This window comes from Tenrec ecaudatus, chromosome 9 (genome assembly GCF_050624435.1).
Source record: "Tenrec ecaudatus isolate mTenEca1 chromosome 9, mTenEca1.hap1, whole genome shotgun sequence".
Lineage (NCBI taxonomy): Eukaryota > Metazoa > Chordata > Mammalia > Afrosoricida > Tenrecidae > Tenrec > Tenrec ecaudatus.
Window position 1 is genome coordinate 1,346,719 of NC_134538.1, and position 15,314 is coordinate 1,362,032.

At 49.9% G+C, this 15,314-nt stretch overlaps 1 protein-coding gene across 1 annotated transcript; it reads left to right on the forward strand.

The window, feature by feature from the left end:
• Positions 1 to 2,606: 2,606 nt before the first annotated feature.
• On the forward strand, positions 2,607 to 15,032 carry RLBP1 (retinaldehyde binding protein 1). Its single transcript, XM_075557451.1, has 7 exons — positions 2,607 to 2,618; positions 2,888 to 3,016; positions 4,505 to 4,709; positions 6,853 to 7,031; positions 12,676 to 12,834; positions 14,478 to 14,588; positions 14,874 to 15,032. The coding sequence occupies exons 1-7, from the start codon at positions 2,607 to 2,609 to the stop codon at positions 15,030 to 15,032; spliced, it is 954 nt and encodes a 317-aa protein (XP_075413566.1).
• The last annotated feature ends 282 nt before the right edge of the window (positions 15,033 to 15,314 follow it).

Below are 15,314 nucleotides of genomic sequence, written 5' to 3' on the forward strand. Positions count from 1 at the left end.
TCCCCAGTGCTCGTTGTTCTCCGGGAACACGTGTGTACCCCGCAGTCGAGATGACCTGGTGACCCTGAAACCAAAAGCCCATTGGCATCATGTTGATTCAGGCATGATTCGCTCCAAAGCGAGCGAGTGACGGGCGTTTTCCCGTTGGGCCTACTAAGTAGCAGGGGAACCCGGATGATTAAAAATCCCCGCTCACCACTTGGGCAAGAAGAGAAGAGGATCCCAGCTCTGACCGGAACCTTCTATGGCCAAGAGAACGAGTCGGAGCTTTAGCACCTTGTCCCAGTGGTCCCCTCAGCTCGCTGACAGCCCCCAGCACACCTTCTTCAGGTGAGAGCTCCCCAGACCGTCAGCTCAGCCTCCCCCTCGGTAAAACCTAAAAGAGCGCAGAGCAGGAAGGTGCCCTGGGGGTGCGGTGGCTTCAACGCTGGGCTTCACCTTAAAGGTCAGCAATTCCAAACCACCAACTGTAACGTGGGAGAAAGATGGGGCTTTCTACTCCTGTAAAGAGTCACCGTCTCGGATCCCCACAGCAATGGTTTGACCCTGTCCTGTCGGGTCGCCGTGAGCTGGGAGTGGGTCCACATCTGTGAAAGTCCACCAGGCAGGGAGAAGGGTCGGATCTGGTCACGGTGGGATGACTCTAGACCTGTCCTTCCATGGCCCTCATTATGGCTGTGGAGTGGAGAGACTTGAGATGGGAGAGAGCCAGACCTTCCCTGGAGCGTCCTCATCTCCGACTGGAACTGGGAGTAGGGAGTGTGAGGCAAGGGCGAGGACAGGGAGGGAGACCAGATGTTAGAGACGCGTGCTGTGACAGGTGCATCACAGAAATTCCCTCCAGTCAGTAGTACTCTCTTTAGTAAGTGTTACCGTCTTTAGTAAGTGTTACCGTCTTTAGTAAGTGGTACCGTCTTTAGTAAGTGTTACCGTCTCAGAAACTCGTGGGGGGAGGGGGGAGTTCTACCCTGTCCCAGAGGCTCACTTTGAGTCAGTGTTGCCTCAAAGCAGTGAGTTGGTGGCGGTGGATTTGGTATGAGTCCCGAGGCCTCTGGGTGGGGGAGGCAGCTTGTACTGACTCCTCAGCTCAGCGCTGCTGCTGGTGGTTTCTCTCTACCCAACTGCACGGAAGAAAGGCCTGCTGCTCAGCTTCCACACAGAATCCATACTGCCGTCAAGTCAATCCCAAGTCGTAGGGACCCTCTCGATTCTAGAACAGAGTAGAACGAACTGGCCCCAGGGGTGTGGAGACTGCACATCTTAACAGAGCTGGTGGGTACAAAGCACAGACCTTCCCTTTAGCAGCCTGACACTTCGCTGGCTCTGCCAACAGGGCCCCCTTTCCCAGAAAGGTCACAGCCAGAAACCCTCCTGGGAAATTCTGGTCTGCCACACACAGGGCCACCACAGTTTAAGGAATCAGTTTAAGGGCAGTGCGTGTATTGTTATCTCCAACGTATCCCTGGGTAGGGAAATAATTACTCGCTTAGCGACAGATCAAAAGGCTGCTGGTTCGAGTCCTCCCAGGGGCGCTTTGTTAGAAAGCCTAGCAGACACCAAACAGGATCTGACTAACCAGCCACTGAAAACCCCACGGAATGCAGAAGCACGTGAGTCACCATGACTTGGAGTTGACTTGAAAATAACAGGTTTAGTTTCGTTTCGGGGTTGTTGTTTTGTTTTTTTGAGGTGGGGGGGGGTCATTAACATTCCCCATTTACAGAAACTGAGATTCAGAAATGTTAAAGAACTTGCGTCAGGTCACATGGGTGGAAAATAACAAACCGAGACCCCCATCCAGGTTCTTTGACCCTAAAGCAGTTCTATAACCCAGCTCTCTTTGTCGCTGGCCTGGAGCTGTCTGGGACTGGTGTCACAGCTAACTAGCTCCCTCTCAGGCAAACGCAGGTTCAAGTCCCAGCGGGGCCACTTCACAACTGTGACTACGTGCTAGGTATAACCCATGAACCAGATGAGATTTGAGAGTAAGATGGTGAAGGGTCTTCAAAGGAACTGGGAATATTTAGGTTGGGTGGGGGAGGGAGATGCTGAAAACAGAGGCGCTACTTCCCAAAACACCCAGGTGGTGAGCAGGTGGTCATATGGGCAATGGAGATTTGCTCCATTGGGACCAGGGCGGCGAGGCAGGATCCTACAGGTCCCTTTGCTTGAAGTGATGGAGCAGCTGAGGCCACCAAGTGTCTTACGGGCTTGTGGGCTGAGGGGGCAGTGTTTGTGTGTGTGTACCCCTCCACAAAGCAGTGCTTCCCAGGGGGTATCCCAGGCCACACCCCCTGAGCCAGGCAGGAAGCAGTGGGGTCCAGGCATCTGCATTTCTAACAAATGCCTGAGGTCCCTTCAATCTCCTCTAGGTGGTCTGAGATCCACTAACCTGAGGCCAGATCAGCAACTCTCCTGTGAGGGCTCTTCAGAAAGTTGATGGGGAAATTTTAAGCTGATGGCATAAAAGGGTAATGGAATGCTCCCCCAACCACTCTGAAGCCCCCCCTCACTCACCACCCCCCTGCAGGGGCTGCCTGGAGGGGTCAGGACAGAGGCCGGGAGACCTCTCTTCTTCTGAAGGTTCAATGTCTTGCAGAGGCAACATGTCGGAGGGGGTGAGTACTCCGGAACCCTGGGCTCTCCCCACTCACCTTTTCTCCTTCCTTCTCACCATCCCTGTTTCATTATCATCTGCTCTGCTTGGGAAGTGAGCACACACCTGGGCCCTCTCTGTGGTCCTAGCCCCAGCCCCCACTCCAGCGGCAGGGAGCCTTAACAGAGACCCTGGGCAAGACAACCGGCTTCGGGTTTGAGCAGAACCCCTGCCTGGTTTGATCAAGCCAACCTGGACCTGCTCCTGCCTCTTCCTGTCTCCACGGCCTAGGTGGGCACATTCCGCATGGTACCTGAGGATGAACAGGATCTTCATTGCCAGATGGAGAGGCTTACCACCAAGGACCATGGACCTGTCTTTGGCCCGTGTAGCCAGCTGCCCCGACATACCTTGCAAAAGGTGAGGTAACCCAAGGGGAGGAGTGAGGCCCACTAGGACAGGCACAGTTTCCGTTCTCCAGGTCACCCTGGGGGTCCATTCTAGGGGCCATCCTGGAAGTCAAGGCCATCGCAGGAACACCCAGGCCAGTATAGCCTAAAGATGCTGGATCTATATGGTTCCCCAAAAGCGCCGCTAGTGCCTGGTGAGTCTAGATCAGGGGTCAGCCTGGACTCAGATATAAGGAGCAAAGTGACCCTGAAGGACTAGATCCAAGTGCTGCCCCCCACTGTCTTGCCAAGAAGCCTGGGTTCTGGATTCGGACCCTTTCCCAACTTGCTGTGGGACTTTGAAGATGTTTTCCCCGAGTCTCGCCTTCAGTGCCTATGAAAGAAAATGGTGTGTCCTGCTCAGAGGTTGTTAGAGATCTTCTGGGACTGAGTGCTGGGAGGACGAAGTGGAGCTGAGCCGAGCCTGAGCTATGGGGCCCCCTGCCGCCATCCACCATTTATAAGAACCCCTGGCCTGCGTAAATCCTGAGGGACCAAGTCAAACCTTGTCTTCTGAGCATCTCCAGGGGAAGGTGCTGTTATCGCCCCTGCAGGATGGTCTTGTTTCTGAAAAGGTCAAAGGAGCCCAGAAGGGCACAGAGGGAAGTCATTAAAAGCACACCCGAGTAGGAATCCCAGCAAGACCTCTCTGGGCACGAATCTTCACCTCCAGGAGCCTGGGTCTATTCCTCTGGAAATGAGAATTCTCATCTGGGATGAGAATACCAACTGTGATGGGTTATAGCAAAATTAAACACATCATATGGTTGAAAGACTCCAGAGCCCTGGTGGCACAGCGAATTAAAGGGTGGGCTGCTACCCATGAGGTGAGCCGTTCGAACTCACCAGCGGCTCCAGGGGAGAAAGATGAGGCAGTTGGCCCTCCTAAAGAGGTATCATCTCAGAAACTATGGTGCATTTTTACTTGATCTTACAGAGTTTCTATGAGCCAGAAATGGCTCAACAGCCATGAGTTTAGGCGCCCCCCCCCTTTTTTTTTAAAGCAAGAGCATGTATTTGAAGCAAGTGGAAGCTGTTATTACTAGCAATATTAAGGCTGCTGGTTATGTCCGGCAAATGACCCTACCATGAGCAAGCCCGTCCCCAGGCAGTTCACGGCTGCCAGGTGGATTCCTGCCCTGGGGAGCCTGCTGGATCTGAGCTGCTGGTTTCTAAGTTGGCAGCAGAATGCTTTAACCAGGGAGGCACCAGGGAGTTCTGCTGTGATGAGCCATTTCATCTCGCTTTTCATCCAAGTGCATGAAACCATCTGAGAGGTTACTAGTGTAGCGGCTGCCCATTGTGGGTGGAAGGGGACGGAATGGGGTGTGTGTGGTGCTGGGGAAGTGCAGCCCCTGCAGCTGGTCATGAAGGAGGGAGCCACCTACCACCTACATGAGCATCCTACTCCTCCATGCGGACACACACGACTGCGTCCCCACCATGGTCCTTGTTCCAGGCCAAGGAGGAGCTGAATGAGCGGGAGGAGACTCGGGCGGCGGCGGTTCGAGAACTGCAGGAGCTGGTGCAGCAGCAGGCAGCGGCAGGGGAGGAGCTGGCCCAGGCGGTGGCGCAGAGGGTGCAGGGAAGGGACAGCACCTTCTTCCTGCGTTTCATCCGAGCACGCAAGTTCCACGTGGGGCGAGCCTATGAGCTGCTCAGAGGTGAGGCTGGGCTGAAAGGGCAGGCAGGGGAAGGGGAAGGAGGGTCCTGAGGATGGTGTGCACCCTCACTCAGGCCCTCCCTGGTGCGAAGAACCCCTCCTTCCCTGTGTCATGGAGGATGGGGGTGTGAGGTGTGAACTGAACTCCCGCTAAGACCCAACTCCCTGCAGCAATGAGTGAAGAGATGGATAAGTCTGTCAGGGCCAGATGCCTGCCTCTCTCGCTCTTTGCTCCTCTCTCCCAGCCTTGAGACTCAATGAACAGAACTGGATGGCCAAAATCAGGTGCCCAGGGAATAGTGCGCTGGACTCAGCCACTGGGGCCCAGAACCTAGGTACTGCCTCTGGGGTCTAGGGACTATGGGAGTGTGGGGTGGAGGCATGGGTACCCAAACCGACTGCAAAGTAAAGTTGAAGATGGTGCCACCCCTTTGAGCTCCAAGGTCAGAATCCCCTGGGCCTGATGGCTGGCTGAAGACGGGGTGGGGCTGGGGAATCCTGGGGTGTCTGAGCAGCCCCTGGGTGTGTGCACATTTTTTGTATCGTCTTCCCTTGTTCCTTGAATACGGATTCATTGTCAAGTGGTGCCACCCCATGGGCACAGAGGAGCACAAGCCCCTTTCTTGATGGGACTTTCATGGGATTGGTGGAATCGGCAAACTAGCACAGACTAGAAGTGTACGCATTGAGGTAAGGGCTAAGGCCAGAGTAAAAAGAGGCGGATACAAAGGACATAGGATTGAGGGGCTGCAGCTTTAGGTCACAGGGGAGGTCCCAGCTGCCCAGAGAACTTTAGAAGGAAGAAGAGCCAGAGGACAGGAGGGCCTGGCAGCCGGGCAGGTATCTCGGGGAGAACAACCCAGGCTAGTGGCTCCAAAGGCCAGGAGCCCGGATTGTCCCTGGAGCAGTGAGGTGGGCAGTGACGGTGTCTGAGACACATGCTTTCTCTGAACACTTCCTGGTGCCCTGACCCTTTTAGGAGCCCAAGTTTGCAGGTGGAGAGAGTCGACCTGTTCAGCATGGGACTTGAGGGAGTAGAAGCCTTCTGTGAGCCTTCTGTGTGTTTTACCTTGGGAGCTTCTTCTTAGCCTTGCCCTCCTGCTTCAGTGCCCACACCTGTACCTGGTGTCTATACCCACCCACTGTCATCAAATGTATTCTGATGCATAGCAACTTCATCCTGGTTTCCCTGGAACTAGCAATCTTTTTTCCCTTTAATTAAACATTTATTTAATTAATTTCTTATCACAATCCATACAACCCTCCATTGTGTCAAGCACATTTGTACATATGTTGCCATCATCATTTTCAAAGCATTTTCTTTCTACTTGAGCCCTTGATATCAGAGCCTCATTTTGTCCCTCCCTCCCCTCCTTTCCTCCCTCATGAACCCTTGATAAGTTATAGATTATTATTTTCACATCTTACATCATCCTCTGTTGCCCTTCACCCACTTTTCTGTTGCTCATCCCCCTGGGAGGGGGTTATATGTCCGTCCCTGTGATCTATGTCCCCTTTCTCCCCCCACCTTCCCCTTTTCCTCCTGGTATCTCTACTCTCCTTATTGGCCCTGAGTGGTTTATCCATCCTGGATTCCCTGTGTTGCAGGCTCTTATATGTAAGTGTGCATGTTCTGGTCTAATTCGATTTGTAAGGTTCAATTGAGCTCATGATAATGGGGGGGGGAGGAACTATTGATCTTTAAGGAAGCAGACCACCTCCTCTTTCTCCCTTGAGCAGCTGGTGCGTTTGAACCACCGACCTTGTGTGCAGTTAGCAGCCCCATGTGTAACTCACAGGGCCACCAGGGCTCCTTGTTTTGTGTCCACAGGAAAAGACAGTAACTATAATTGCCTCTGTATTGAGGATTGTAGTTGATGCTTTGCTCAGTTTCGAAGTGATGTTCACTCTAGACCCCGGCGTGATTACCACAACAATTTGGTGACATGGCACCGCACCTCCTTATTAACCCACTTTTTTGGGAGGGGATACACGGGGCTCAGAAAGGTCACACATTTTGCTTGTTCTCACACAGGATTTACCTGGAGGAGCCCCAGACTCTGGACTCCCACCTGTGCCACCCTGGGTGTGGTGTGGAGGGAGGGATAGCTTCCTGAGGGAGCACCCCTGTTCTTCCTCCTCAGGTTATGTCAGCTTCCGGCTGCAGTACCCCGAGCTCTTCGACAATCTGTCCCCAGAGGCTGTCCGCTGCACCATCGAGGCGGGGTATCCTGGGGTCCTTTCTAGGCGGGACAAGTATGGCCGGGTGGTCATGCTCTTCAACATTGAGAACTGGGACTGGGAGGAGATCACCTTTGATGAGGTCAGTGGGGTTCCAGCTGGGTTCCTCTCCCAACCTTGCCCTCGACTAGACCCCTCCTTTCTGTCTCCCCAGGTGCCCGAGGTCCGGAGGGGGCGTGGAGGGAAGTAGGGAGTCACCTACCACTAAACCTTTCCAGGCACCAGGAGAATTCCCAGGGTGCGCGGGGGCAGCTGGAAAAGCTGGCAACTTTGTGGGCTGGGACCAATGGCCAATCTGGAACTGCCCCTGCGTGTGCCCGCCAAATGCAGCTGCCCAGGCTGGGGTCAGCCCTGCCAAATGTGAACAGCTGAGCGGGACCGAGCCAACAGGGATGAGTGGATGTGGAAGAAGCAAGAGTCCAAAAAACACAGGTCTCTCTCTCAAACCTGTTGCAAACTGAAAGCCAGAGGTCACACAGCTGGGAACAGGCTGGGACTGACTCCCGCCTGAGTTCTTCACTCTCCCGACACAGAACCCTGAGAAGTGGGCTCCCGGGTGAGAGGTTGGCATTTATCTTTGCAGAACTTGGACGTGTGCCATCCAACCTATTAAAAAGTTGGTTTTCTTATTTTTTGTTAATTCAACATTTTTTGTGTGTGTTTTCTTATTTTTTAAAGGAGTACAAATGCATTTTAGACGATGTTGTCCAGTGAGCCCAACATCGTTTATTACAAGGTGATGGAAAAGCCATCTCCATCACCTGCATTTTCATTTGCCAGGGAGTCAGCTCAAACTCATAGTGGCCCCATGTGGCCAGTGTTGAACTGTCTTTCACAGGGTTTTGTTTTGTTTTTCCCAGCATCCTCCTCCCAGGGTTTTTACTGGCATCAGCACAGAGACATTATGAATAGTTTGTACACAATTCTTAACACATGTGCCCAAATCTTCAAATGGCATGTAGATACAATTCTTTTCTAAAATCCAATGACTTTCTTGCTTGAAAGGAAATTTGGAGGCAAATTTTAGAAGAGATTTATCAAGTACCACTACCTTCAAATGTTGATAAGATGTTACATCTTAAGTCCCACTCATCCACCATTTAATGTCTCACACATTTCACGCACATGTTGACGCCTTCACAGCACCGAACAAAGCGATCAGGAAAGTTACCATGACCACAGGTGTTACAGAATGCACACAGCGCTGACAAGCAAACTCTGACAGCTGAATGGTTTTCAGACACAATTCAACTTAAACAAAACCAAAATGGAAACAAAAATGTGAATGTTCACGTCGTACAGAGGCACGACAGTGACGCCAAGTTGCCATTAAGTATGAGGGATAAAAACTACTCACACACCCCCCATACCATGCATTGACACCCAAGATGGTAGAAGAAATCTTCCCACAATTCAACACCCCACGATTCCTAGATGTACCAAAAACTAAACAACCAGTAAACGATTTCACATCTTAAAAATGAAGCACACATAAAAAATGGTATGAAGTGGGATTTCCTCCTTCTTAAAAATGTTTCTAAAAAAGTTGCATGTACAAAGCAGTTGCCAGAGTTCTTCCTCGGGAGTGTCCAAGAAGGGAGCTGGCAGGGCCCACTGAGAGGGCATGGTAGATAAGCGTTGTCAGCAGAGGCTGGGCTTGTTTTGTTTCTCCATGTTCGGCAGATAACTCTCCTTTAGCTTCTTGGTTCGTTACTTCAGCCTGTTTTCCCTTTCGCTTGCACTTTTTAAAATGGGAAGATTTATCCTTTTCTGCTGCCTTTTTGGCTTCGGCTCCACTTTTGCAGGCGCGGGCTTCGAGGCCAACCTCCGCTGATCTCCTCTTGGGCTGCTCCTTCACTGCCCCTTCCGCTGGCTGCTGGCCTTGCTGACCTTCCTTATGGGCCTCTTGGCTGTAAGGAGGGCGCTTGTCAGATGCCTGTGGACCTCGGGGCACCGAGAGCTTTCTCAAAGCTGGGTTGCCAGGTGCAGTGGTTGGGAGGACCGGCTGTGGTTGATTTTTTACCAGATTGCCAGGAGTTTCTCCTGGGGCCCCTGGGGTGGACTCAGGAGTGAGTTTCTTCATTAACAGCCTATGATGCTCACCCTTCCACTACCCAGGGAGATACTTTCCATATGGTCTTGAGTCTATTCCTGGATTGTCCACAGGCCAATGCTGCACTAAGTTAAATTCAGAGATTTTATGGAATGTTGAATATCCATTAGGGTTACTTCCATCCTTATTGCTCCTCTTTTATTTTTAAATCATTTTATTGGGGGCTCATACAATTCTTATCACAATCCACACATCCATCCATTGTGTCAAGCACATTTGTACATTTGTTGCCCTCATCATTCCCAAAACATTTACTTTCTACTTGAGCCCTTGGTATCAGCTCCTCATTTTTCCCCTCCCTCATGAACCCTTGATAATTTATAAATTATTATTATGTCACATCTTACACTGTCCAATGTCTCCCTTCACCCACTTTTCTGTTGTCTGTCCCCCAGGGAGGGGGGTATATGTAGATCCTTGTAATTCGTTCCCCCTTTCTACCCCACCTTTCTCTTCCCCTCCTGGCTATCGCTACTCTCATTATTGGTCCTGAGGCGTTTATCTGTCTTGGAGTCCTTGTGTTTCCAGTTCCTATCTGTACCAGTGTACATCCTCTGGTCTACCAGATTTGTAAGGTAGAATTGGGATCATGACAGTTGTGGGGGAAGGGGAGGAAGCATTTAGGAACTAGAGGAAAGTTGTATGTTTTATTGTTGCCACCCTGCACCCTGACTGGCTCATCTTCTCCCTGTTACCCTTCTGTAACGGAATGTCCATTTGCTTACAGATGGGCTTTGGGTCCCCTCTCCGCACACCCCCCTCATTCACAATGATATGATTTTTTGTTCTTTGATGCCTGATACCTGATCCCTTTGACACCTCCTGATCACACAGGCTGGTGTGCTTCTTCCATATGGGCTTTGTTGCTTCTCCACTAGATGGCCAGTTGTTTAACTTCAAGCCTTTAAGACCCCAGACGCTGTATCTTTTGATAGCTGGGAACCATCTACTTTCTTCACCACATTTGCTTCACAAAGCACCTGCTTTGTCTTCAGCAATCGTGTTGAGAAGGTGAGAATCATGGAATGCCAATTTATTTATTTATTTATTATTTTTTTGAATGACAATTTAATAGAACAAAGTGTTCTCGCATTGAGGGAGTACTTGAGTGGAGGTCCAATGCCCATCTGCTACCTTAATACTAAACCTATATAGATATATGCACATAGATCTATTTCTCTATCATTTTATATAAATACATTTATATATGTACATGCCTGTAATTAGACCTCTATAATTTCTCTTTGCCTCCTACTTATTTCCTCTCTTTCCTTTTACTTTCCTCTTGTCCCACTATCCTGCTCAGCCTTCATTTGGGTTTCAGTAATTCCTCTTGGTTATATTGCCCTTGATCAAGCAAGCCCTACCAGGCAGGCCTCTTACACCCTCCTCGCCACCAATTTTGGATCATTTGTTGTTCCCTTATCCCTGGGTTTGTTAATACTACTTCTTCCCCCTGACCCCCAAGTCCTGTTGTTTTCTCCTCCAGATTATTTATACTGCCTATCTTATATAGATATATATAAATAGTTCAAGGTCTATTTCTTGACCTTTAGGAGTGTTTTCTGGTTGAGTCTGATAGGGTGCCATGCCCTGGGCCCAAAGTCTATTTTTGGTACTCCCTCGGGACTTCCTCGCTCTGCTACCCTTACTGTTCTGTTGCACGCCCTTAGTGTTTTGCCTCGGTGTGGTGAGACCAGATCAGGCGCAATTCCCACACTGTGTCTCCAGTGTTGTCCCTTGTAGGGCTATGGGTCAGTGAGGGATGTCGTGTCTTATAGTGGGGCCGGCCATATGGTCCTCTCTGTGCATTGGCTGCTCTGAGCAGGGATGTCGTCCTCAAGGCTTGGTGGGCCAGGATGTGCTCCACTCTCTCTTCCTCCCCCTTCATTTGCTCCCATGTGCTCTGAGCAGGCATGTCCCTCTCCCTGAGCTGTAGCTTCAGTGCTGTCCTCTGAAGTAAATTCTTCTGGGGGGAGGGGCAGCTGTCCATGTAGTTGGGATTAGAGCCAACACTTTGCTCCTCTTTTTTAGCTGTTTTTTCCCCCTCTTAGATATTTTTGCATGCTTAGTGCCGCCCCCGCCCCCCCCGCCCCCCCCCCCCCCCCCCCCGCCCCGTGAACTTTAGAATGATCTTGTCTAGCTCTAGAAGTGTTAGGAGTCTTTCACTGGAATCACGCTGAATGTAAATGGAAACTTGCAGTCTTTCATGAGTGTCACATCTGTGCCCCAAACAAGGGACACCTTTCATCTTATTCAAGCCTGGCTTTCGGTTTTCAGGGGAATGTTTTGCACATTTCCCATTCAGTTTATGCAAAGTGTTTTCTTTGGCCACTGTTGGATCCGTGAGACTTTTCATTTCATTTTATTTGCAAATTGGTTCTTGGTTATTATTTGTATACACAGAGATGACTGGTTTTGTCCAGTGATTTTGCAACCGTGCTGGAGTATCTCGTTATTTCTGTTAGCTTTATAGTTAATTCTTTTGGGTTCCATCATATAATTTAAAAGGCAAAGAGACCACTGTTTTTCTTCTTCTTTTCTAGTTTGTATGTCCAATTAAAAATATTTATTTAAGATGATCTCGTTTGTCACTGAAGAATCCATTTCAATTTTACTTTTCCTCCTCTTTCTTTTACGCCCCTCAGACCACTATTTAGGTGTGAGCAGTAAGGAATCTTCAGGGAGTTTGTTTTTAAAGAAACATGTATATTTTAATTAGCTGATATTTTCAGCTAAATAAAGTTAAAGGGTGGTAGAGATAGTGAGTATTCTTATCTTAGTTCTGACATTATTAAGAATGTTGCCAGTATTGGCTATTAAATAAGATGCTGATTTTTAGGTCTGAGACACATATATGTTAAGGAAAAGATTTTTAAAATATAGATGGTTTTTCCTACTATATAAGCAATACCTACCCACTTTAAGTACTATCCTCCACAAACTTGAAATTATCTAACCATGTTTCTACCACCCAGATGTATTTGGTAATAGACATTTCCCCCATCTTTCCTCAGACATAAATATTCATATTGTAAAAAATGAGATCAGACCCTACAAAGGCTTTTTAAAATGTTTTAAAATATATTAATACAGCATGAATATTTTCCTTATCATAATCCATATAGCTTTTTAACTGCTCAGAATATTCCACAGCCCACGTGTATCATAAATTAACCAGCCAACCAATCAGTTGGCAGAAAATTAACTCTGGCTCATGGTGGCCCTGACTCACCTGACTGCATGTGTGCTGTGTTGGGTTGTCAACGTTAGCTTGGTTGGGAAGTACACCACCACGCCTTTCTTCTGAGGCCCCTGTGGGGGTGCTTGAACATCCCACCTCCCATCTCTCACTGAGCACATTGGCCATTGGTATTCCAGGGACTCCCTACCCTGGTTTAGCCAGTCTGTTTTTGGTGAGCATGTGGGTTGTTTTCTACTATTCGGAAAGTACCGTAATAACCAGTCCAATAGATAATCCATATCTAATTATAGACATAACATGCAAGGTGTTTTCTTGGGGTGCACTCACACCTGTGAGCTCTCCTCTCAGGGCCCTGAGCTGTCACGATCCTCGTAGGCTGCCTCTTACAGCCTCTTCACTTTTGTCAAGATCCTGCAGGCTTACTGCTTCATCTTGGAGAAGCTACTGGAAAACGAGGAAACCCAAATCAATGGATTCTGCATTATTGAGAACTTCAAGGGATTTACCATGCAGCAGGCTGCTGGGCTCCGAGCTTCGGATCTCAGGAAGATGGTGGACATGCTCCAGGTGAGGCCTCTTCCAGGTGGGGAGAGGTTTTCTGGTTTGGTTTCACAGTGCTAGAAGGGAACTAAAAAGACAGCTTCCTGGAGCCAGGAAAGAGCAAGAACAACCATACTCCCAACTACACACCCTTCTGTGATGATTGACCATTGGCCAAGTCTGAGGGGCCTCCAAAAACTCTCGGGGAAATGGAATGAAAAGGCAATGGGTTAGCCCGAGTTGACCAGAGAAACGAATTCATTGACACTATATGTGTATAGGAAAGAGCTTTAGATAAAGAGTAATTGTACATTAAGAAAACATCCCAGCCCGGTCCAGATCAAGTCCATAAGTCCAATATTAGCCTAAATGTCCAGTACCAGTCTGTAAATTCCTCTTCAGCCTCACGCAACACATGCAATGATGCCGAGTGCAGGAAGATCACAGGCCAGTGGGTGGAAGGTCTTGTGGCTCCAGTGGCAGTGGAAGCATCTTAGTGCTGGCGTGGGTCTCCACGTGGCTCCTCCAGCTCCAAGACGTTGGCTGCCATCAGCATGGCTCCATGTGTCTTGGCAACAGGAATGTATCACCGAGAGCGTGCCTGTGTCCCACCTCCAATGAGCTATTTATCTCCTTCAAACCTCCAAATGAGGCCATTAAGCTGTGACCTGTTTGACAGGCTAAACTCCACCCCTTCACTCTTTAATAGTCTCAAGTTGACCACAGATTATGTAACTACCACGAGCAAGGCCTCTTTTTATAAACTTTTTGAAGTCCCCTCATAATTACATGAATGATTTCACTTACTCTTTGAGAGCCATCCCCCCGTACTCCTCTCCTTCACTTTGCAAACCTGGAAACAGAGGTTCAGGAAATCAAATGGCTTCTCAGGTCACTCAGCACTGTGTGTCACGCTGCCCCGCTCCAGCTCTTTTTCTTAGGTGCTATTATCTTTATTAAGGACATCATGCATGGCCAAGGAGCGGGGCAGGGAAAAAGAGGAGGCCCTTGACAAGATGAATCCACCCCGGGGCTGCACCAGGAAGGCTCCCAGATCACAGCGGCTCAGAGGCACAGGAGCAGGCAGTGAGCATTTCCTTCTGTTGTGCCCAGGCTTGCCGTGAGCCTGAACTGACTCCACAGCACCCAACAGCAGCAGCAGCAGCATCTCGCTTTTTAACCTGATAGGGCATTGAGTGAAGGCTTACAGAATGAATCTTTTCCCACGGAACAAGTCATACCCATTTCGTGTCATGCCACTGACTGCAGCCCCCACAGGGTAGCATCACATAGCCCACTGTCTCCCTGGGTTACTATGGCCACTCCTGCTTCTTGCCTGATCTTCTGGGCTTTGTCCTGGAGTGACTGCTGCCCTTTTAATCTACAAGCGGGTTTGGGAAAGACCCGGTGACCCCCAAACCGAGCAAAGCTGTGAAGGATCCTGGTGTCATCAACCAGAGGGCTGGGATCCATGGCTTCTCAGAATTCCTTACAGTTGTAGTGTCAGTGACACCAGAGCCCCCTTCTGGTGGGTCAGGGGATGGAGCCATTGGCTAAATTCCTTCTGTGGCTACTAAGGGGGCTGGGAAAGGCAGTGCCAAGGGACAAGGGTGTAGGGGTGGGCTGTGGGCACCTTTGAGGACCTGGGGGCCTCTGTCACTTCTTCCCAGGACTCCTTCCCAGCCCGCTTCAAAGCCATCCACTTCATCCACCAGCCGTGGTACTTCACCACCACCTATAATGTGGTCAAACCCTTCTTGAAGAGCAAGCTGCTCGAGAGGGTGAGTGGGGGCCTGCCCTCTGGGAGGTGTTCAGTGAGTGACTCACTCACTCAGTGCAGCCAGTGTGTGAATATGGGGCTGCAAGAATGGGTTTGTGGAGGGAGGAGAGGGAGGGGATGGGGAAGAGAGTCCCTGGGCTCCACTCAGGTTCCGGAGCACACTCCTGAGTAAGAGACGACCACGCCAACGATGCCCCATGGAACCCCATGCAGAAGGAAGTCCCCAGGCAGGGCTGGCTGCTGCTGTGGCCCCTCTTCCTCAGCTCTCTCTCCTGCCTCCTTGCAGGTCTTTGTCCACGGAGATGACCTTTCTGGCTTCTTCCAGGAGATTGATGAGGACATCCTGCCTGCTGACTTTGGGGGCTCACTGCCCAAGTACGATGGCAAGGTCATTGCTGAGCAGCTCTTTGGTCCCCAGGCCCAATCTGAGGACACAGCTTTCTAAAGACATTTCTTGCCATCTGAGCTGTAGAAAGCATCCCTGGGCCTCTCCTCAGTTGTCCTGGACCCAAAAGTCTGGGACGGTGGTTCCTCCTCACCCCGAACTTCCCTAATCTTGGTTGGGTTGGGGAGCAATAAAGCAGAGAATTCCTTGAACCAGAATCATTGGGGACTGATATATTTCTACCTACCTCTAATTAGGGTTTTATAAATTTAACTACTCAAAGAATTTACCTTCTTAAAACTTAAGAGGCAGGTGGGATGTTTTATTTTAGCATACTTTTGC